The sequence below is a fragment of the Oncorhynchus gorbuscha genome, linkage group LG13, assembly GCF_021184085.1.
Source record: "Oncorhynchus gorbuscha isolate QuinsamMale2020 ecotype Even-year linkage group LG13, OgorEven_v1.0, whole genome shotgun sequence".
Classification (NCBI taxonomy): Eukaryota; Metazoa; Chordata; class Actinopteri; order Salmoniformes; family Salmonidae; genus Oncorhynchus; species Oncorhynchus gorbuscha.
The window spans coordinates 100,092,136-100,116,164 of record NC_060185.1 but is presented as its reverse complement, the minus strand read 5'-3'; the positions used below and the strand labels follow the sequence as shown (position 1 = coordinate 100,116,164).

The 24,029-nt window shown below is 45.7% G+C and overlaps 1 protein-coding gene across 3 annotated transcripts in view; it reads right to left on the bottom strand.

Moving 5' to 3' along the window:
* Nucleotides 1-888: 888 nt before the first annotated feature.
* LOC123993778 (gap junction alpha-3 protein-like) overlaps nt 889-24,029 on the bottom strand; it is a 35,209-nt gene continuing 12,068 nt past the window's right edge. The window contains exons 2-4 of one of the 3 annotated variants that reach the window (XR_006831507.1): nt 2,871-3,020; nt 1,130-2,647; nt 889-1,077 (exon numbers count right to left, since the gene is read on the bottom strand). Coding sequence is in view for 1 of the 3 variants with exons in the window: in XM_046296262.1 (XP_046152218.1) it covers nt 1,646-2,647; nt 2,871-2,999 (1,131 nt within the window). In the remaining 2 variants the exon portion in view is untranslated. Of the gene's footprint in view, nt 2,648-2,870; nt 3,021-24,029 lie in introns of all 3 variants that reach the window. The other 2 variants (XR_006831506.1, XM_046296262.1) reach the window with 2 other exon arrangements.

The window sequence follows — 24,029 nt, the reverse complement described above, 5'->3', positions numbered from 1 at the left end:
TAGTAGTAACTCTTCTAGAATGTGAAGTTAGTAGTAGTAGTAATAGTAGTAGTAGTAGTAACTCTTCTAGTATGTGAAGGTAGTAGTAGTAGTAACTCTTCTAGAATGTGAAGGTGGTAGTAGTAGTAACTCTTTTAGAATGTGAAGGTGGAAGTAGTAGCAACTCTTCTAGTGTGTGAAGGTAGCAGTAGTAGTAGTAGTAGTAACTTCCAGAATGTGAAGGTAGTAGTAGTAACTCTTCTAGAATGTGAAGGTAGCAGTAGTAGTAGTAGTAGTAGTAGTAGTAACTATTCTATTATGTGAAGGTAGTAATAGTAGTAGTAGTAGTGTACCCCATGGTTCCTAGTCCAAAGTAGTGTACCCTATGGTTCCTAGTCCAAGTTAGTGTACCCTATGGTTCCTAGTCCAAAGTAGTGTACACTATGGTTCCTAGTCCAAAGTAGTGTACCCTATGGTTCCTAGTCCAAGTTAGTGTACCCTATGGTTCCTAGTCCAATGTAGTGTACCCTATGGTTCCTAGTCCAAAGTAGTGTACCCTATGGTTCCTAGTCCAAAGTAGTGTACCCTATGGTTCCTAGTCCAAGTTAGTGTACCCTATGGTTCCTAGTCCAATGTAGTGTACCCTATGGTTCCTAGTCCAAAGTAGTGTACCCTATGGTTCCTAGTCCAATGTAGTGTACCCTATGGTTCCTAGTCCAAAGTAGTGTACCCTATGGTTCCTAGTCCAATGTAGTGTACCCTATGGTTCCTAGTCCAAAGTAGTGTACCCTATGGTTCCTAGTCCAATGTAGTGTACCCTATGGAGAATAGTGTACCATTTGGGCCAGACTGTTAAAGTACACCCAGGGTTATCATTCTTCGACGTAGAAACAAATTAAACATGAGGTCTTCATTCAAACATTTTATTTTACTTTGTCAAATGTTAAACAACATCCTTTCCCCCCAATATAGAATCATTACTACAACACAACTCACAACATTCGATAACTACATGTCAAATATATCCTCTTATTCTTCAGAGTCTGAAATGCACAAACATTTCCAATATAATAGTTGTTGTTTTTAATGGACGTGGTCCTTCTTTCCCACGTAGAGACCAGAACCTTCTTTCCCACGTAGAGACCAGAACCTTCTTTCCCACGTAGAGACCAGAACCTTCTTTCCCACGTAGAGACCAGAACCTTCTTTCCCACGTAGAGACCAGAACCTTCTTTCCCACGTAGAGACCAGAACGAGAAGGTTTTCTAAAAGAGATTTGAGACATCGCGGTTCGTCATATAATATGAAACCCAATTGTCCCTTCGTAGATCGTGTTTTACAACCGTAACGCTCAAAGCTTATTTGTGTGTCCTACAAGTGTCATTCCCCCCCAGTGAGTCAAAGCTCTGCCATCCACCAGGCCACCGGGGGGGAGGGCAGGATGGCGTCAGCTCTGTTGGACACACCTGTGTCCCAAATGGCACCCTATTCCCTATATAGTGATCTACTTTGGACCGGAGCTCTGGACTGTCACAGGCCTCGGTCTTAAGTAGTGCACTATAGCGAATTGGGTGCCATTTGGGGCAGAACCCTAAGAATGCCTTTCAAGCAACATAAGACCCTCGGAAGGAACCTAAGACATCGTCATAGCAACCTAACCCCCCTCTCAGATCTTCAGATCGTCTATTCTGGTCTTGTTGTTGCCGTGTTTAGCAGTGGTGCGTCCAGCCCGGGCTAGAGATGGGGAACCTGGCTCCGACCCCCCCCATGTTTCTCCTCCACCCTTCTTCCCTTTCAAGTCCCCCTCCTCTTCCGGCTGCCTGCTGCCACTCCTCTCCACCGCCAGGTTGTCCTTGTTCTGCTTGTAGGCTGCCTTGTTGTGGTAGGGCTGGTAGGTGGAGTCAGTCTCCTCAGATAGCGGGGACATGTTATAGCTGGGGACAGGAGGGTATGCTAGCTGGACCTGCTGGTCTGGTTGGAGTTGGGGGTAGGCTGGCTGGCCTCCGTGGTAGTGGTCGTAGCTGGGAGCGTAGGGTACAGCCTCGTCCACCTCGCTGGGCTCCTTGGAGACAGAGTCTGAGCTCAGATCCTCCCGGTGGTACTTGATCCCCTGGCGACACTTAGTGGATCCCAGGTGGTACATCTCTATCAGGTTGAGGAACAGAGACAAACCTGCCACTACTAGCATGAAGATGATGAAGATGGTTTTCTCTGTGGGTCGGGAGATGTAGCAGTTGACTGTGTTGGGGCAGGGCGGGCGGTCACAGGTGTACATGGGCTGCAGCTGGAAGCCATAGAGCAGGTACTGCATGACGATGAAGCCCACCTCGAACAGCGTCTTGAAGATGACGTTGAACACGTAGGTCCTCAGTAGTTCCCCCTTCAGTCGAACCCTACCACTGTCGTCCCTCACCGGGGCTTTACAGGCTCTCGTCTCCAGTTTGTCCCCGGCCCGATCTGCGTCCTTCTCTCTCTGCTTCTGTTTCTCCTCCATCCTCACCAGGTGTAATATATGACCCAGGTAAATGAGGGTGGGCGTGGAGACGAATATGATCTGTAGGACCCAGAAGCGGACGTGAGAGATGGGGAAGGTGATGTCATAACAGACGTTCTCACATCCAGGTTGCTTGGTGTCGCAGGTGAACCCTGACTGCTCGTCCCCCCACACCTACCGGGAACACAACGGAAATAACAAGTTGCATTTAGTGTTTGTGTATTGTTGTACTCCAATGGCTGACGCTCTAAACTTATCTGTCGTTCTGCCCCTGAACAGGCAGTTAACCCACTGTTCCCAGGCCGTCATTGAACTGACTTGCCTGGTTAAATAATAAATCAAATGTAAACAAATTTTTAAAAAACATTTGTAAAGGTGTTGAATAATTCTTATTGACCTTCTCTGCTGCGGCGCTCAGGACCAGGATCCTAAAGATGAAGAGGACCGTGAGCCAGACCTTTCCCACTACGGTGCTGTGTTCCTGGGCTTTCTCCAGCAGCTTCCCCAGCAGGTTCCAGTCCCCCATGGTAGTAGCAGACTACTGTGGCTGTAGGGAGGGAGAGCGAGGGGAGAGAGGGACTAGTTAAGACATAGACAGCCGGTTCCAGCCCCCCCCCCCCCCCCCCCCTGGAAGTGACAGATCAGAGCCCTGGCTGTTAGGGGAGAAAAATACTAGCTAACCACAGATCATATATGTGAGAGAGACCGAAGGGAGAGGAGAGAGAGGAGAGAGAGACCGAAGGGAACAGGGAGAGAGGAGAGAGAGACCGAAGGGAACGTACAGAGAGGAGAGAGAGGAGAGAGAGGAGAGAGAGACCGAAGGGAACAGGGAGAGAGGAGAGAGAGACCGAAGGGAACGTACAGAGAGGAGAGAGAGGAGAGAGAGGAGAGAGAGACCGAAGGGAACGGAGAGAGAGGAGAGAGAGACTGAAGGGAACGGAGAGAGAGGAGACCGAAGGGAACGGAGAGAGAGGAGAGAGAGACCGAAGGGAACGGAGAGAGAGGAGAGAGAGAGAGAGACCGAAGGGAACGGAGAGAGAGGAGAGAGAGGGAGAGAGAGACCGAAGGGAACGGAGAGAGAGAGAGAGAGACCGAAGGGAACAGAGAGAGAGGAGAGAGAGAGACCGAAGGGAACGGAGAGAGAGGAGAGAGAGACCGAAGGGAACGGAGAGAGAGGAGAGAGAGACCGAAGGGAACGGAGAGAGAGAGAGAGAGAGAGAGACCGAAGGGAACGGAGAGAGAGGAGAGAGAGACCGAAGGGAACGGAGAGAGAGGAGAGAGAGACCGAAGGGAACGGAGAGAGAGAGAGAGAGACCAAGGGAACGGAGAGAGAGGAGAGAGAGGAGAGAGAGACCGAAGGGAACGGAGAGAGAGGAGAGAGAGACCGAAGGGAACGGAGAGAGGAGAGAGAGACCGAAGGGAACGGAGAGAGAGGAGAGAGAGACCGAAGGGAACGGAGAGAGAGAGAGAGAGACCGAAGGGAACGGAGAGAGAGGAGAGAGAGACCGAAGGGAACGGAGAGAGAGGAGAGAGAGACCGAAGGGAACGGAGAGAGAGGAGAGAGAGAGAGAGAGACCGAAGGGAACGGAGAGAGAGAGAGAGAGACCGAAGGGAACGGGAGAGAGGAGAGAGAGACCGAAGGGAACGGAGAGAGAGGAGAGAGAGGAGAGAGACCGAAGGGAACGGAGAGAGAGGAGAGAGAGGAGAGAGAGACCGAAGGGAACGGGAGAGAGGAGAGAGAGACGGAGGGAACGGAGAGAGAGGAGAGAGAGGAGAGAGAGGAGAGAGAGACCGAAGGGAACGGAGAGAGAGGAGAGAGACCGAAGGGAACGGGGAGAGAGGAGAGAGAGACCGAAGGGAACGGAGAGAGAGGAGAGAGAGACCGAAGGGAACGGGGAGAGAGGAGAGAGAGACCGAAGGGAACGGAGAGAGAGGAGAGAGAGACCGAAGGGAACGGAGAGAGAGGAGAGAGAGACCGAAGGGAACGGAGAGAGAGGGAGAGAGAGACCGAAGGGAACGGAGAGAGAGGAGAGAGAGGAGAGAGAGACCGAAGGGAACGGAGAGAGAGGAGAGAGAGACCGAAGGGAACAGGGAGAGAGGAGAGAGAGACCGAAGGGAACGGAGAGAGAGAGAGAGACCGAAGGGAACGGAGAGAGAGGAGAGAGAGACCGAAGGAACGGAGAGAGAGGACAGAGAGACCGAAGGGAACGGAGAGAGAGGAGAGAGAGACCGAAGGGAACGGAGAGAGAGAGAGAGAGAGAGAGAGACCGAAGGGAGAGGAGAGAGAGACCGAAGGGAACGGAGAGAGAGGACAGAGAGACCGAAGGAACGGAGAGAGAGGAGAGAGAGACCGAAGGGAACGGAGAGAGAGAGAGAGAGACCGAAGGAACGGAGAGAGAGGACAGAGAGACCGAAGGGAACGGAGAGAGAGGAGAGAGAGACCGAAGGGAACGGAGAGAGAGAGAGAGAGACCGAAGGAACGGAGAGAGAGGAGAGAGAGACCGAAGGGAACGGAGAGAGAGGAGAGAGAGACCGAAGGGAACGGAGAGAGAGGAGAGAGAGGAGAGAGAGGAGAGAGAGACCGAAGGGAACAGGGAGAGAGGAGAGAGAGACCGAAGGGAACGGAGAGAGAGGAGAGAGAGGAGAGAGAGACCGAAGGAACGGAGAGAGAGGAGAGAGAGGAGAGAGAGACCGAAGGGAACGGAGAGAGAGGAGAGAGAGACCGAAGGAACGGAGAGAGAGGACAGAGAGACCGAAGGGAACGGAGAGAGAGAGAGAGAGACCGAAGGGAACGGACAGAGAGGAGAGAGAGGAGAGAGAGGAGAGAGAGGAGAGAGAGACCGAAGGAACGGAGAGAGAGGAGAGAGAGACCGAAGGGAACGGAGAGAGAGGGAACGAGAGAGACTGAAGGGAACGGAGAGAGAGAGAGAGAGACCGAAGGAACGGAGAGAGAGGACAGAGAGACCGAAGGGAACGGAGAGAGAGGAGAGAGAGACCGAAGGGAACGGAGAGAGAGGAGAGAGAGACCGAAGGGAACGGAGAGAGAGGAGAGAGAGGAGAGAGAGACCGAAGGGAATGGAGAGAGAGGAGAGAGAGACCGAAGGGAACGGAGAGAGAGGAGAGAGAGGAGAGAGAGACCGAAGGGAACGGAGAGAGAGGAGAGAGAGACCGAAGGGAACGGAGAGAGAGGACAGAGAGACCGAAGGGAACGGAGAGAGAGGAGAGAGAGACCGAAGGGAACGGAGAGAGAGGAGAGAGAGGAGAGAGAGACCGAAGGGAACGGAGAGAGAGGAGAGAGAGACCGAAGGGAACGGAGAGAGAGGAGAGAGAGGAGAGAGAGACCGAAGGGAACGGAGAGAGAGGAGAGAGAGGAGAGAGAGACCGAAGGGAACGGAGAGAGAGAGAGAGAGACCGAAGGGAACGGAGAGAGAGGAGAGAGAGACCGAAGGGAACGGAGAGAGAGGAGAGAGAGGAGAGAGAGACCGAAGGGAACGGAGAGAGAGGAGAGAGAGGAGAGAGAGACCGAAGGGAACGGAGAGAGAGGAGAGAGAGACCGAAGGGAACGGAGAGAGAGGAGAGAGAGACCGAAGGGAACGGACAGAGAGGAGAGAGACCGGAGAGAGAGGAGAGAGAGGAGAGAGAGACCGAAGGGAACGGAGAGAGAGGAGAGAGAGACCGAAGGGAACGGAGAGAGAGGAGAGAGAGAGACTAGTTAATGTGTCTGGAGGAGAGAGACTAGTTAATGTGTCTGGAGGAGAGAGACTAGACTAGTTAATGTGTCTGGAGGAGAGAGACTAGTTAATGTGTCTGGAGTAGAGAGACTAGTTAATGTGTCTGGAGGAGAGAGACTAGTTAATGTGTCTGGAGTAGAGAGACTAGACTAGTTAATGTGTCTGGAGGAGAGAGACTAGTTAATGTGTCTGGAGGAGAGAGACTAGACTAGTTAATGTGTCTGGAGGAGAGAGACTAGTTAATGTGTCTGGAGTAGAGAGACTAGTTAATGTGTCTGGAGGAGAGAGAGACTAGTTAATGTGTCTGGAGGAGAGAGAGACTAGTTAATGTGTCTGGAGGAGAGAGACTAGTTAATGTGTCTGGAGGAGAGAGAGAGACTAGTTAATGTGTCTGGAGTAGAGAGACTAGACTAGTTAATGTGTCTGGAGGAGAGAGAGAGACTAGTTAATGTGTCTGGAGGAGAGAGACTAGTTAATGTGTCTGGAGGAGAGAGACTAGACTAGTTAATGTGTCTGGAGGAGAGAGACTAGTTAATGTGTCTGGAGGAGAGAGACTAGACTAGTTAATGTGTCTGGAGGAGAGAGACTAGTTAATGTGTCTGGAGGAGAGAGACTAGACTAGTTAATGTGTCTGGAGGAGAGAGACTAGTTAATGTGTCTGGAGGAGAGAGACTAGTTCATGTGTCTGGAGGAGAGAGACTAGACTTAGTTAATGTGTCTGGAGGAGAGAGACTAGTTAATGTGTCTGGAGGAGAGAGAGAGACTAGTTAATGTGTCTGGAGTAGAGAGACTAGACTAGTTAATGTGTCTGGAGGAGAGAGAGAGACTAGTTAATGTGTCTGGAGGAGAGAGACTAGTTAATGTGTCTGGAGGAGAGAGACTAGACTAGTTAATGTGTCTGGAGGAGAGAGACTAGTTAATGTGTCTGGAGGAGAGAGACTAGACTAGTTAATGTGTCTGGAGTAGAGAGAGACTAGTTAATGTGTCTGAAGGAGAGAGAGAGACTAGTTAATGTGTCTGGAGGAGAGAGAGACTAGTTAATGTGTCTGGAGGAGAGAGACTAGTTAATGTGTCTGGAGGAGAGAGACTAGTTAATGTGTCTGGAGGAGAGAGACTAGTTAATGTGTCTGGAGGAGAGAGAGACTAGTTAATGTGTCTGGAGGAGAGAGACTAGTTAATGTGTCTGGAGGAGAGAGAGACTAGTTAATGTGTCTGGAGGAGAGAGACTAGTTAATGTGTCTGGAGGAGAGAGACTAGTTCATGTGTCTGGAGGAGAGAGAGACTAGTTAATGTGTCTGGAGGAGAGAGACTAGACTAGTTAATGTGTCTGAAGGAGAGAGAGAGACTAGTTAATGTGTCTGGAGGAGAGAGAGACTAGTTAATGTGTCTGGAGGAGAGAGACTAGACTAGTTAATGTGTCTGGAGGAGAGAGACTAGACTAGTTAATGTGTCTGAAGGAGAGAGACTAGTTAATGTGTCTGGAGGAGAGAGACTAGTTAATGTGTCTGGAGGAGAGAGAGACTAGTTAATGTGTCTGGAGTAGAGAGACTAGTTAATGTGTCTGAAGGAGAGAGACTAGTTAATGTGTCTGGAGGAGAGAGAGAGACTAGTTAATGTGTCTGGAGGAGAGAGAGAGAGACTAGTTAAGGTGTCTGGAGGAGAGAGAGAGAGACTAGTTAATGTGTCTGGAGGAGAGAGAGAGACTAGTTAATGTGTCTGGAGGAGAGAGAGAGAGACTAGTTAATGTGTCTGGAGGAGAGAGAGAGAGACTAGTTAATGTGTCTGGAGGAGAGAGAGACTAGTTAATGTGTCTGGAGGAGAGAGAGAGACTAGACTAGTTAATGTGTCTGGAGGAGAGAGAGAGACTAGTTAATGTGTCTGGAGGAGAGAGAGAGACTAGTTAATGTGTCTGGAGGAGAGAGAGAGAGACTAGTTAATGTGTCTGGAGGAGAGAGAGAGAGACTAGTTAATGTGTCTGGAGGAGAGAGAGACTAGTTAATGTGTCTGGAGGAGAGAGAGAGACTAGACTAGTTAATGTGTCTGGAGGAGAGAGAGAGACTAGTTAATGTGTCTGGAGGAGAGAGACTAGTTAATGTGTCTGAAGGAGAGAGACTAGTTAATGTGTCTGGAGGAGAGAGAGAGACTAGTTAATGTGTCTGAAGGAGAGAGACTAGTTAATGTGTCTGGAGGAGAGAGAGACTAGACTAGTTAATGTGTCTGGAGTAGAGAGAGACTAGTTAATGTGTCTGAAGGAGAGAGACTAGTTAATGTGTCTGAAGGAGAGAGACTCGTTAATGTGTCTGGAGGAGAGAGACTAGTTAATGTGTCTGGAGGAGAGAGAGACTAGACTAGTTAATGTGTCTGGAGTAGAGAGAGACTAGTTAATGTGTCTGGAGGAGAGAGACTAGTTAATGTGTCTGGAGGAGAGAGACTAGTTAATGTGTCTGGAGGAGAGAGAGACTAGACTAGTTAATGTGTCTGGAGTAGAGAGAGACTAGTTAATGTGTCTGGAGGAGAGAGAGAGACTAGACTAGTTAATGTGTCTGGAGGAGAGAGAGAGACTAGTTAATGTGTCTGGAGGAGAGAGAGAGAGACTAGTTAAGGTGTCTGGAGGAGAGAGAGAGAGACTAGTTAATGTGTCTGGAGGAGAGAGAGAGACTAGTTAATGTGTCTGGAGGAGAGAGAGAGAGACTAGTTAATGTGTCTGGAGGAGAGAGACTAGACTAGTTAATGTGTCTGGAGGAGAGAGACTAGTTAATGTGTCTGGAGGAGAGAGACTAGACTAGTTAATGTGTCTGGAGGAGAGAGACTAGTTAATGTGTCTGGAGGAGAGAGACTAGACTAGTTAATGTGTCTGGAGGAGAGAGACTAGTTAATGTGTCTGGAGGAGAGAGACTAGTTAATGTGTCTGGAGGAGAGAGAGACTAGTTAATGTGTCTGGAGGAGAGAGACTAGTTAATGTGTCTGGAGTAGAGAGACTAGTTAATGTGTCTGGAGTAGAGAGAGAGACTAGTTAATGTGTCTGGAGTAGAGAGACTAGTTAATGTGTCTGGAGTAGAGAGACTAGTTAATGTGTCTGGAGTAGAGAGACTAGACTAGTTAATGTGTCTGGAGTAGAGAGACTAGACTAGTTAATGTGTCTGGAGGAGAGAGACTAGACTAGTTAATGTGTCTGGAGTAGAGAGACTAGACTAGTTAATGTGTCTGGAGTAGAGAGACTAGACTAGTTAATGTGTCTGGAGGAGAGAGACTAGACTAATGTGTCTGGAGTAGAGAGACTAGTTAATGTGTCTGGAGTAGAGAGAGAGACTAGTTAATGTGTCTGGAGGAGAGAGACTAGTTAATGTGTCTGAAGGAGAGAGACTAGTTAATGTGTCTGGAGGAGAGAGAGACTAGTTAATGTGTCTGGAGGAGAGAGACTAGTTAATGTGTCTGGAGGAGAGAGACTAGTTAATGTGTCTGGAGGAGAGAGAGACTAGTTAATGTGTCTGGAGGAGAGAGAGACTAGTTAATGTGTCTGGAGGAGAGAGACTAGTTAATGTGTCTGGAGGAGAGAGACTAGTTAATGTGTCTGGAGGAGAGAGACTAGTTAATGTGTCTGGAGGAGAGAGAGACTAGTTAATGTGTCTGGAGGAGAGAGACTAGACTAGTTAATGTGTCTGGAGGAGAGAGACTAGACTAGTTAATGTGTCTGGAGTAGAGAGACTAGACTAGTTAATGTGTCTGGAGGAGAGAGACTAGACTAGTTAATGTGTCTGGAGGAGAGAGACTAGTTAATGTGTCTGGAGTAGAGAGACTAGTTAATGTGTCTGGAGGAGAGAGAGACTAGTTAATGTGTCTGGAGGAGAGAGAGACTAGTTAATGTGTCTGGAGGAGAGAGACTAGTTAATGTGTCTGGAGGAGAGAGAGAGACTAGTTAATGTGTCTGGAGTAGAGAGACTAGACTAGTTAATGTGTCTGGAGGAGAGAGAGAGACTAGTTAATGTGTCTGGAGGAGAGAGACTAGTTAATGTGTCTGGAGGAGAGAGACTAGACTAGTTAATGTGTCTGGAGGAGAGAGACTAGTTAATGTGTCTGGAGGAGAGAGACTAGACTAGTTAATGTGTCTGGAGGAGAGAGACTAGTTAATGTGTCTGGAGGAGAGAGACTAGACTAGTTAATGTGTCTGGAGGAGAGAGACTAGTTAATGTGTCTGGAGGAGAGAGACTAGTTCATGTGTCTGGAGGAGAGAGACTAGACTTAGTTAATGTGTCTGGAGTAGAGAGACTAGTTAATGTGTCTGGAGTAGAGAGACTAGTTAATGTGTCTGGAGTAGAGAGAGAGACTAGTTAATGTGTCTGGAGTAGAGAGACTAGTTAATGTGTCTGGAGTAGAGAGACTAGTTAATGTGTCTGGAGTAGAGAGACTAGACTAGTTAATGTGTCTGGAGTAGAGAGACTAGACTAGTTAATGTGTCTGGAGGAGAGAGACTAGACTAGTTAATGTGTCTGGAGTAGAGAGACTAGACTAGTTAATGTGTCTGGAGTAGAGAGACTAGACTAGTTAATGTGTCTGGAGGAGAGAGACTAGACTAATGTGTCTGGAGTAGAGAGACTAGTTAATGTGTCTGGAGTAGAGAGACTAGTTAATGTGTCTGGAGGAGAGAGACTAGTTAATGTGTCTGAAGGAGAGAGACTAGTTAATGTGTCTGGAGGAGAGAGAGACTAGTTAATGTGTCTGGAGGAGAGAGACTAGTTAATGTGTCTGGAGGAGAGAGACTAGTTAATGTGTCTGGAGGAGAGAGAGACTAGTTAATGTGTCTGGAGGAGAGAGAGACTAGTTAATGTGTCTGGAGGAGAGAGACTAGTTAATGTGTCTGGAGGAGAGAGACTAGTTAATGTGTCTGGAGGAGAGAGACTAGTTAATGTGTCTGGAGGAGAGAGAGACTAGTTAATGTGTCTGGAGGAGAGAGACTAGTTAATGTGTCTGGAGGAGAGAGAGACTAGTTAATGTGTCTGGAGGAGAGAGACTAGTTAATGTGTCTGGAGGAGAGAGACTAGTTCATGTGTCTGGAGGAGAGAGAGACTAGTTAATGTGTCTGGAGGAGAGAGACTAGACTAGTTAATGTGTCTGAAGGAGAGAGAGACTAGTTAATGTGTCTGGAGGAGAGAGACTAGTTAATGTGTCTGGAGGAGAGAGACTAGACTAGTTAATGTGTCTGGAGGAGAGAGACTAGACTAGTTAATGTGTCTGAAGGAGAGAGACTAGTTAATGTGTCTGGAGGAGAGAGACTAGTTAATGTGTCTGGAGGAGAGAGAGACTAGTTAATGTGTCTGGAGTAGAGAGACTAGTTAATGTGTCTGAAGGAGAGAGACTAGTTAATGTGTCTGGAGGAGAGAGACTAGTTAATGTGTCTGAAGGAGAGAGACTAGTTAATGTGTCTGGAGGAGAGAGACTAGTTAATGTGTCTGGAGGAGAGAGAGACTAGTTAATGTGTCTGGAGGAGAGAGACTAGACTAGTTAATGTGTCTGAAGGAGAGAGAGAGACTAGTTAATGTGTCTGGAGGAGAGAGAGAGACTAGTTAATGTGTCTGGAGGAGAGAGAGAGAGAGACTAGTTAATGTGTCTGGAGGAGAGAGAGAGACTAGTTAATGTGTCTGGAGGAGAGAGAGAGACTCGACTAGTTAATGTGTCTGGAGGAGAGAGAGAGACTAGTTAATGTGTCTGGAGGAGAGAGAGAGAGACTAGTTAAGGTGTCTGGAGGAGAGAGAGAGAGACTAGTTAATGTGTCTGGAGGAGAGAGAGAGACTAGTTAATGTGTCTGGAGGAGAGAGACTAGTTAATGTGTCTGGAGGAGAGAGAGAGAGACTAGTTAATGTGTCTGGAGGAGAGAGAGACTAGTTAATGTGTCTGGAGGAGAGAGAGAGACTAGACTAGTTAATGTGTCTGGAGGAGAGAGAGAGACTAGTTAATGTGTCTGGAGGAGAGAGACTAGTTAATGTGTCTGAAGGAGAGAGACTAGTTAATGTGTCTGGAGGAGAGAGAGAGACTAGTTAATGTGTCTGAAGGAGAGAGACTAGTTAATGTGTCTGGAGGAGAGAGAGACTAGACTAGTTAATGTGTCTGGAGTAGAGAGAGACTAGTTAATGTGTCTGAAGGAGAGAGACTAGTTAATGTGTCTGAAGGAGAGAGACTAGTTAATGTGTCTGGAGGAGAGAGACTAGTTAATGTGTCTGGAGGAGAGAGAGACTAGACTAGTTAATGTGTCTGGAGTAGAGAGACTAGTTAATGTGTCTGGAGGAGAGAGACTAGTTAATGTGTCTGGAGGAAGAGACTAGTTAATGTGTCTGGAGGAGAGAGAGACTAGACTAGTTAATGTGTCTGGAGTAGAGAGAGACTAGTTAATGTGTCTGGAGGAGAGAGAGAGACTAGACTAGTTAATGTGTCTGGAGGAGAGAGAGAGACTAGTTAATGTGTCTGGAGGAGAGAGAGAGAGACTAGTTAAGGTGTCTGGAGGAGAGAGAGAGAGACTAGTTAATGTGTCTGGAGGAGAGAGAGAGACTAGTTAATGTGTCTGGAGGAGAGAGAGAGACTAGTTAATGTGTCTGGAGGAGAGAGAGAGAGACTAGTTAATGTGTCTGGAGGAGAGAGAGACTAGTTAATGTGTCTGGAGGAGAGAGAGAGACTAGACTAGTTAATGTGTCTGGAGGAGAGAGAGAGACTAGTTAATGTGTCTGGAGGAGAGAGACTAGTTAATGTGTCTGAAGGAGAGAGACTAGTTAATGTGTCTGGAGGAGAGAGAGAGACTAGTTAATGTGTCTGAAGGAGAGAGACTAGTTAATGTGTCTGGAGGAGAGAGAGACTAGACTAGTTAATGTGTCTGGAGTAGAGAGAGACTAGTTAATGTGTCTGAAGGAGAGAGACTAGTTAATGTGTCTGAAGGAGAGAGACTAGTTAATGTGTCTGGAGGAGAGAGACTAGTTAATGTGTCTGGAGGAGAGAGACTAGACTAGTTAATGTGTCTGGAGTAGAGAGAGACTAGTTAATGTGTCTGGAGGAGAGAGACTAGTTAATGTGTCTGGAGGAGAGAGACTAGTTAATGTGTCTGGAGGAGAGAGAGACTAGACTAGTTAATGTGTCTGGAGTAGAGAGAGACTAGTTAATGTGTCTGGAGGAGAGAGACTAGTTAATGTGTCTGGAGGAGAGAGACTAGTTAATGTGTCTGGAGGAGAGAGAGACTAGACTAGTTAATGTGTCTGGAGTAGAGAGAGACTAGTTAATGTGTCTGGAGTAGAGAGAGACTAGTTAATGTGTCTGGAGTAGAGAGACTAGTTAATGTGTCTGGAGGAGAGAGAGACTAGTTAATGTGTCTGGAGTAGAGAGACTAGTTAATGTGTCTGAAGGAGAGAGACTAGTTAATGTGTCTGAAGGAGAGAGACTAGTTAATGTGTCTGGAGTAGAGAGACTAGTTAATGTATCTGAAGGAGAGAGACTAGATAATGTGTCTGGAGTAGAGAGAGAGACTAGTTAATGTGTCTGGAGTAGAGAGACTAGTTAATGTGTCTGAAGGAGAGAGACTAGTTAATGTGTCTGGAGTAGAGAGACTAGTTAATGTGTCTGGAGGAGAGAGACTAGACTAGTTAATGTGTCTGAAGGAGAGAGACTAGTTAATGTGTCTGGAGTAGAAAGAGAGACTAGTTAATGTGTCTGGAGTAGAGAGACTAGTTAATGTGTCTGAAGGAGAGAGACTAGTTAATGTGTCTGGAGTAGAGAGAGAGACTAGTTAATGTGTCTGGAGTAGAGAGACTAGTTAATGTGTCTGGAGGAGAGAGACTAGTTAATGTGTCTGGAGGAGAGAGAGACTAGTTAATGTGTCTGGAGGAGAGAGACTAGTTAATGTGTCTGGAGGAGAGAGACTAGTTAATGTGTCTGGAGGAGAGAGAGACTAGTTAATGTGTCTGGAGGAGAGAGACTAGACTAGTTAATGTGTCTGAAGGAGAGAGAGAGACTAGTTAATGTGTCTGGAGGAGAGAGAGACTAGTTAATGTGTCTGGAGGAGAGAGACTAGACTAGTTAATGTGTCTGGAGGAGAGAGACTAGACTAGTTAATGTGTCTGAAGGAGAGAGACTAGTTAATGTGTCTGGAGGAGAGAGACTAGTTAATGTGTCTGGAGGAGAGAGAGACTAGTTAATGTGTCTGGAGTAGAGAGACTAGTTAATGTGTCTGAAGGAGAGAGACTAGTTAATGTGTCTGGAGGAGAGAGACTAGTTAATGTGTCTGAAGGAGAGAGACTAGTTAATGTGTCTGGAGGAGAGAGACTAGTTAATGTGTCTGAAGGAGAGAGAGAGACTAGTTAATGTGTCTGGAGGAGAGAGAGAGACTAGTTAATGTGTCTGGAGGAGAGAGAGACTAGACTAGTTAATGTGTCTGGAGGAGAGAGACTAGTTAATGTGTCTGGAGGAGAGAGACTAGACTAGTTAATGTGTCTGGAGGAGAGAGACTAGTTAATGTGTCTGGAGGAGAGAGACTAGTTAATGTGTCTGGAGGAGAGAGAGAGACTAGTTAATGTGTCTGGAGGAGAGAGAGACTAGACTAGTTAATGTGTCTGGAGGAGAGAGACTAGTTAATGTGTCTGGAGGAGAGAGAGAGACTAGTTAATGTGTCTGGAGGAGAGAGAGACTAGTTAATGTGTCTGGAGGAGAGAGACTAGTTAATGTGTCTGGAGGAGAGAGACTAGACTAGTTAATGTGTCTGGAGTAGAGAGAGAGACTAGACTAGTTAATGTGTCTGGAGGAGAGAGACTAGTTAATGTGTCTGGAGGAGAGAGACTAGACTAGTTAATGTGTCTGGAGGAGAGAGAGACTAGTTAATGTGTCTGGAGTAGAGAGACTAGACTAGTTAATGTGTCTGGAGGAGAGAGACTAGACTAGTTAATGTGTCTGGAGGAGAGAGACTAGTTAATGTGTCTGGAGGAGAGAGACTAGACTAGTTAATGTGTCTGGAGTAGAGAGAGAGACTAGTTAATGTGTCTGGAGGAGAGAGAAAGACTAGTTAATGTGTCTGGAGGAGAGAGAGAGACTAGTTAATGTGTCTGGAGGAGAGAGAGAGACTAGTTAATGTGTCTGGAGGAGAGAGACTAGTTAATGTGTCTGGAGTAGAGAGAGAGACTAGTTAATGTGTCTGGAGGAGAGAGACTAGACTAGTTAATGTGTCTGGAGTAGAGAGAGAGACTAGACTAGTTAATGTGTCTGGAGGAGAGAGACTAGTTAATGTGTCTGGAGGAGAGAGACTAGACTAGTTAATGTGTCTGGAGGAGAGAGACTAGACTAGTTCATGTGTCTGGAGGAGAGAGACTAGACTAGTTAATGTGTCTGGAGGAGAGAGACTAGACTAGTTAATGTGTCTGGAGGAGAGAGACTAGTTAATGTGTCTGGAGGAGAGAGACTAGTTAATGTGTCTGGAGGAGAGAGAGAGACTAGTTAATGTGTCTGGAGGGGAGAGACTAGTTAATGTGTCTGGAGGAGAGAGACTAGTTAATGTGTCTGGAGGGGAGAGACTAGTTAATGTGTCTGGAGGAGAGAGACTAGTTAATGTGTCTGGAGGAGAGAGACTAGTTAATGTGTCTGGAGGAGAGAGACTAGTTAATGTGTCTGGAGGAGAGAGAGAGACTAGTTAATGTGTCTGGAGGGGAGAGACTAGTTAATGTGTCTGGAGTAGAGAGAGAGACTAGTTAATGTGTCTGGAGGGGAGAGACTAGTTAATGTGTCTGGAGGAGAGAGAGAGACTAGTTAATGTGTCTGGAGTAGAGAGAGAGACTAGTTAATGTGTCTGGAGGGGAGAGACTAGTTAATGTGTCTGGAGGAGAGAGAGAGACTAGTTAATGTGTCTGGAGGAGAGAGACTAGTTAATGTGTCTGGAGGAGAGAGACTAGTTAATGTGTCTGGAGGAGAGAGACTAGACTAGTTAATGTGTCTGGAGGAGAGAGAGACTAGACTAGTTAATGTGTCTGGAGGAGAGAGACTAGACTAGTTAATATGTCTGGAGGAGAGAGAGACTAGACTAGTTAATGTGTCTGGAGGAGAGAGAGACTAGTTAATGTGTCTGGAGGAGAGAGAGAGACTAGTTAATGTGTCTGGAGGAGAGAGACTAGTTAATGTGTCTGGAGGAGAGAGAGACTAGACTAGTTAATGTGTCTGGAGGAGAGAGAGACTAGTTAATGTGTCTGGAGGAGAGAGACTAGTTAATGTGTCTGGAGGAGAGAGACTAGACTAGTTAATGTGTCTGGAGGAGAGAGACTAGTTAATGTGTCTGGAGGAGAGAGACTAGACTAGTTAATGTGTCTGGAGGAGAGAGACTAGTTAATGTGTCTGGAGGAGAGAGACTAGTTAATGTGTCTGGAGTAGAGAGAGAGACTAGTTAATGTGTCTGGAGTAGAGAGAGAGACTAGTTAATGTGTCTGGAGGAGAGAGACTAGTTAATGTGTCTGGAGTAGAGAGAGAGACTAGACTAGTTAATGTGTCTGGAGGAGAGAGACTAGACTAGTTAATGTGTCTGGAGGAGAGAGACTAGTTAATGTGTCTGGAGTAGAGAGAGAGACTAGTTAATGTGTCTGGAGGAGAGAGACTAGTTAATGTGTCTGGAGGAGAGAGACTAGTTAATGTGTCTGGAGGAGAGAGACTAGTTAATGTGTCTGGAGGAGAGAGACTAGTTAATGTGTCTGGAGGAGAGAGACTAGTTAATGTGTTAAAATAAAACATTCAAGGAGAGCCTCACACTGTAGGAGCTCAGATGCAATGATTTAAAAACCAACGTTTGGACAGACAAGCTGTCTTCATCAGGGTATAATAACAAACACTGCGGGTCACTAGTTTATATCGTGTCAAAGGACACACACAGGTGTCTGTAATCATGTCCGGGTGTGGCCTGATATCATTGGTTCATCCTCAGATATTAAAATAACATACAAAAACCATGAATGGATAGCATCGCCCGCTTCCCTTGAAAAACAGTTTGCCCTACAGCCAATTCTGTTGAATCAAATTCTGTATCTGTCAGGTCTGTATCTGTCAGGTCTGTATCTGTCAGGTCTGTATCTGTCAGGTCTGTGTCTGTCAGGTCTGTATCTGTCAGGTCTATATCTGTCAGGTCTGTATCTGTCAGGTCTGTATCTGTCAGGTCTGTATCTGTATCTGTCAGGTCTGTATCTGTATCTGTCAGGTCTGTATCTGTATCTGTCAGGTCTGTATCTGTCAGGTATGTATCTGTATCTGTCAGGTCTGTATCTGTCAGGTCTGTATCTGTCAGGTCTATATCTGTCAGGTCTGTATCTGTCAGGTCTGTATCTGTCAGGTCTGTGTCTGTGTCTGTCAGGTCTATATCTGTCAGGTCTGTATCTGTCAGGTCTATATCTGTCAGGTCTGTATCTGTATCTGTCAGGTCTGTATCTGTATCTGTCAGGTCTGTATCTGTCAGGTCTGTATCTGTATCTGTCAGGTCTGTATCTGTATCTGTCAGGTCTGTATCTGTCAGGTCTATATCTGTCAGGTCTGTATCTGTATCTGTCAGGTCTGTATCTGTATCTGTCAGGTCTGTATCTGTATCTGTCAGGTCTGTATCTGTATCTGTCAGGTCTGTATCTGTCAGGTCTGTATCTGTCAGGTCTGTATCTGTCAGGTCTGTATCTGTATCTGTCAGGTCTGTATCTGTATCTGTCAAGTCTATATCTGTCAGGTCTGTGTCTGTCAGGTCTGTATCTGTCAGGTCTGTATCTGTCAGGTCTGTATCTGTCAGGTCTGTATCTTTATCTGTCAGGTCTGTATCTGTATCTGTCAGGTCTGTATCTGTATCTGTCAGGTCTGTATCTGTCAGGTCTGTATCTGTCAGGTCTGTATCTGTCAGGTCTGTATCTGTATCTGTCAGGTCTATATCTGTCAGGTCTGTATCTGTCAGGTCTGTATCTGTCAGGTCTGTATCTGTCAGGTCTGTATCTGTCAGGTCTCTATCTGTCAGGTCTGTATCTGTCAGGTCTGTATCTTTATCTGTCAGGTCTGTATCTGTATCTGACAGGTCTGTATCTGTATCTGTCAGGTCTGTATCTGTATCTGTCAGGTCTGTATCTGTCAGGTCTGTATCTGTCAGGTCTGTACCTGTCAGGTCTGTATCTGTATCTGTCAGGTCTGTATCTGTCAGGTCTGTATCTGTCAGGTCTGTATCTGTCAGGTCTGTATCTGTCAGGTCTGTATCTGTATCTGTCAGGTCTGTATCTGTCAGGTCTGTATCTGTTAGGTCTGTATCTGTATCTGTATCTGTCAGGTCTATATCTGTCAGGTCTGTATCTGTTAGGTCTGTATCTGTATCTGTCAGGTCTGTATCTGTCAGGTCTGTATCTGTCAGGTCTGTATCTGTCAGGTCTGTATCTGTCAGGTCTGTATCTGTATCTGTCAGGTCTGTATCCTCATCTGTCAGGTCTGTATCTGTCAGGTCTGTATCTGTCAGGTCTGTATCTGTATCTGTCAGGTCTGTATCTGTCAGGTCTGTATCTGTCAGGTCTGTATCTGTTAGGTCTGTATCTGTATCTGTCAGGTCTGTATCTGTCAGGTCTGTATCTGTTAGGTCTGTATCTGTATCTGTCAGGTCTGTATCTGTCAGGTCTGTATCTGTCAGGTCTGTATCTGTATCTGTCAGGTCTGTATCTGTATCTGTCAGGTCTGTGTCTGTATCTGTCAGGTCTGTATCTGTCAGGTCTGTGTCTGTCAGGTCTGTATCTGTCAGGTCTGTATCTGTCAGGTCTGTATCTGTATCTGTCAGGTCTGTGTCTGTCAGGTCTGTGTCTGTCAGGTCTGTATCTGTATCTGTCAGGTCTGTGTCTGTCAGGTCTGTATCTGTCAGGTCTGTGTCTGTCAGGTCTGTATCTGTCAGGTCTGTATCTGTCAGGTCTGTATCTGTCAGGTCTGTGTCTGTCAGGTCTGTGTCTGTCAGGTCTGTATCTGTCAGGTCTGTGTCTGTCAGGTCTGTATCAGTCAGGTCTGTATCTGTATCTGTCAGGTCTGTGTCTGTCAGGTCTGTGTCTGTCAGGTCTGTATCTGTATCTGTCAGGTCTGTGTCTGTCAGGTCTGTATCTGTCAGGTCTGTATCTGTCAGGTCTGTATCTGTATCTGTCAGGTCTGTATCTGTATCTGTCAGGTCTGTGTCTGTATCTGTCAGGTCTGTATCTGTCAGGTCTGTGTCTGTCAGGTCTGTATCTGTCAGGTCTGTATCTGTCAGGTCTGTATCTGTATCTGTCAGGTCTGTGTCTGTCAGGTCTGTGTCTGTCAGGTCTGTATCTGTATCTGTCAGGTCTGTGTCTGTCAGGTCTGTATCTGTCAGGTCTGTGTCTGTCAGGTCTGTATCTGTCAGGTCTGTATCTGTCAGGTCTGTATCTGTCAGGTCTGTGTCTGTCAGGTCTGTGTCTGTCAGGTCTGTATCTGTCAGGTCTGTGTCTGTCAGGTCTGTATCAGTCAGGTCTGTATCTGTATCTGTCAGGTCTGTGTCTGTCAGGTCTGTGTCTGTCAGGTCTGTATCTGTATCTGTCAGGTCTGTGTCTGTCAGGTCTGTATCTGTCAGGTCTGTATCTGTCAGGTCTGTATCTGTCAGGTCTGTGTCTGTCAGGTCTGTGTCTGTCAGGTCTGTATCTGTCAGGTCTGTGTCTGTCAGGTCTGTATCTGTCAGGTCTGTATCTGTATCTGTCAGGTCTGTATCTGTCAGGTCTGTATCTGTCAGGTCTGTATCTGTCAGGTCTGTATCTGTATCTGTCAGGTCTGTATCTGTATCTGTCAGGTCTGTGTCTGTCAGGTCTGTATCTGTCAGGTCTGTATCTGTCAGGTCTGTATCTGTCAGGTCTATGTCTGTCAGGTCTATATCTGTCAGGTCTATATCTGTCAGGTCTGTGTCTGTCAGGTCTATATCATATAAACTGTTACATAAACATAATCGCTGCCTTGTGTGAAAAGAGCGCAGGAGACAACTGTCCTCAACGTGCTGAGTGTCCTGTCCCTGTCTTCCAATAGACTGACTCACAACAGGAGACAACTGTCCTCAACGTGCTGAGTGTCCTGTCCCTGTCTTCCAATAGACTGACTCACAACAGGAGACAACTGTCCTCAACGTGCTGAGTGTCCTGTCCCTGTCTTCCAATAGACTGACTCACAACAGGAGACAACTGTCCTCAACGTGCTGAGTGTCCTGTCCCTGTCTTCCAATAGACTGACTCACAACAGGAGACAACTGTCCTCAACGTGCTGAGTGTCCTGTCCCTGTCTTCCAATAGACTGACTCACAACAGGAGACAACTGTCCTCAACGTGCTGAGTGTCCTGTCCCTGTCTTCCAATAGACTGACTCACAACAGGAGACAACTGTCCTCAACGTGCTGAGTGTCCTGTCCCTGTCTTCCAATAGACTGACTCACAACAGGAGACAACTGTCCTCAACGTGCTGAGTGTCCTGTCCCTGTCTTCCAATAGACTGACTCACAACAGGAGACAACTGTCCTCAACGTGCTGAGTGTCCTGTCCCTGTCTTCCAATAGACTGACTCACAACAGGAGACAACTGTCCTCAACGTGCTGAGTGTCCTGTCCCTGTCTTCCAATAGACTGACTCACAACAGGAGACAACTGTCCTCAACGTGCTGAGTGTCCTGTCCCTGTCTTCCAATAGACTGACTCACAACAGGAGACAACTGTCCTCAACGTGCTGAGTGTCCTGTCCCTGTCTTCCAATAGACTGACTCACAACAGGAGACAACTGTCCTCAACGTGCTGAGTGTCCTGTCCCTGTCTTCCAATAGACTGACTCACAACAGGAGACAACTGTCCTCAACGTGCTGAGTGTCCTGTCCCTGTCTTCCAATAGACTGACTCACAACAGGAGACAACTGTCCTCAACGTGCTGAGTGTCCTGTCCCTGTCTTCCAATAGACTGACTCACAACAGGAGACAACTGTCCTCAACGTGCTGAGTGTCCTGTCCCTGTCTTCCAATAGACTGACTCACAACAGGAGACAACTGTCCTCAACGTGCTGAGTGTCCTGTCCCTGTCTTCCAATAGACTGACTCACAACAGGAGACAACTGTCCTCAACGTGCTGAGTGTCCTGTCCCTGTCTTCCAATAGACTGACTCACAACAGGAGGGCCTAGATCAGAGGAGTATCCCAAGCTTGTGTGTGTGTGTGTGTGTGTGTGTGTGTGTGTGTGTGTGTGTGTGTGTGTGTGTGTGTGTGTGTGTGTGTGTGTGTGTGTGTGTGTGTGTGTGTGTGTGTGTGTGTGTGTGTGTGTGTGTGTGTGTGTGTGTGTGTGTGTGTGTGTTTCTTCACACCTCTGTCTACAGGGCAGGTAGTGACACAGACAGGTTTATATTACATTTAGGAAAGGAGATATATTTGGACCGGGGGACAGCAGGTTGTAGCCAGGGATAGTATAGAGAGAGGCCTGTGTGTGTCGAGAGACTGTCATTACAGACTGTAGGAATTAGACTGTATTTAGTTATAACTAGAGACTAAACAGTCATTACAGACTGTAGGAATTAGACAGAATCTAGTTATAACTAGAGACTAAACTGTCATTACAGACTGTAGGAATTAGACAGAATCTAGTTATAACTAGAGACTAAACTGTCATTACAGACTGTAGGAATTAGACAGAATCTAGTTATAACTAGAGACTAAACTGTCATTACAGACTGTAGGAATTAGACAGAATCTAGTTATAACTAGAGACTAAACTGTCATTACAGACTGTAGGAATTAGACAGAATTTAGTTATAACTAGAGACTAAACTGTCATTACAGACTGTAGGGATTAGACAGATTTTAGTTATAACTAGAGACTAAACTGTCATTACAGACTGTAGGAATTAGACAGAATTTAGTTATAACTAGAGACTAAAGCAAGTCTAACTGTCATTACAGACTGTAGGGATTAGACAGAATTTAGTTATAACTAGAGACTAAAGCCAGTCTAACTGTCATTACAGACTGTAGGAATTAGACAGAATTTAGTTATAACTAGAGACTAAAGCCAGTCTAACTGTCATTACAGACTGTAGGGATTAGACAGAATCTAGTTATAACTAGAGACTAAAGCCAGTCTAACTGTCATTACAGACTGTAGGAATTAGACAGATTTTAGTTATAACTAGAGACTAAAGCCAGTCTAACTGTCATTACAGACTGTAGGAATTAGACAGAATTTAGTTATAACTAGAGACTAAAGCCAGTCTAACTGTCATTACAGACTGTAGGAATTAGACAGAATTTAGTTATAACTAGAGACTAAAGCCAGTCTAACTGTCATTACAGACTGTAGGAATTAGACAGAATTTAGTTATAACTAGAGACTAAAGCCAGTCTAACTGTCATTACAGACTGTAGGAATTAGACAGATTTTAGTTATAACTAGAGACTAAAGCCAGTCTAACTGTCATTACAGACTGTAGGGATTAGACAGAATTTAGTTATAACTAGAGACTAAACTGTCATTACAGACTGTAGGGATTAGACAGAATTTAGTTATAACTAGAGACTAAAGCCAGTCTAACTGTCATTACAGACTGTAGGAATTAGACAGATTTTAGTTATAACTAGAGACTAAAGCCAGTCTAACTGTCATTACAGACTGTAGGAATTAGACAGATTTTAGTTATAACTAGAGACTAAAGCCAGTCTAACTGTCATTACAGACTGTAGGGATTAGACAGAATTTAGTTATAACTAGAGACTAAACTGTCATTACAGACTGTAGGGATTAGACAGAATTTAGTTATAACTAGAGACTAAAGCCAGTCTAACTGTCATTACAGACTGTAGGAATTAGACAGATTTTAGTTATAACTAGAGACTAAAGCCAGTCTAACTGTCATTACAGACTGTAGGAATTAGACAGATTTTAGTTATAACTAGAGACTAAAGCCAGTCTAACTGTCATTACAGACTGTAGGGATTAGACAGATTTTAGTTATAACTAGAGACTAAAGCCAGTCTAACTGTCATTACAGACTGTAGGAATTAGACAGATTTTAGTTATAACTAGAGACTAAAGCCAGTCTAACTGTCATTACAGACTGTAGGAATTAGACAGAATTTAGTTATAACTAGAGACTAAAGCCAGTCTAACTGTCATTACAGACTGTAGGAATTAGACAGAATCTAGTTATAACTAGAGACTAAAGCCAGTCTAACTGTCATTACAGACTGTAGGGATTAGACAGAATTTAGTTATAACTAGAGACTAAAGCCAGTCTAACTGTCATTACAGACTGTAGGGATTAGACAGAATTTAGTTATAACTAGAGACTAAAGCCAGTCTAACTGTCATTACAGACTGTAGGAATTAGACAGAATCTAGTTATAACTAGAGACTAAAGCCAGTCTAACTGTCATTACAGACTGTAGGAATTAGACAGATTTTAGTTATAACTAGAGACTAAAGCCAGTCTAACTGTCATTACAGACTGTAGGAATTAGACAGATTTGAGTTATAACTAGAGACTAAACTGTCATTACAGACTGTAGGGATTAGACAGAATTTAGTTATAACTAGAGACTAAAGCCAGTCTAACTGTCATTACAGACTGTAGGGATTAGACAGATTTTAGTTATAACTAGAGACTAAAGCCAGTCTAACTGTCATTACAGACTGTAGGAATTAGACAGAATTTAGTTATAACTAGAGACTAAAGCCAGTCTAACTGTCATTACAGACTGTAGGGATTAGACAGAATTTAGTTATAACTAGAGACTAAAGCCAGTCTAACTGTCATTACAGACTGTAGGGATTAGACAGAATTTAGTTATAACTAGAGACTAAAGC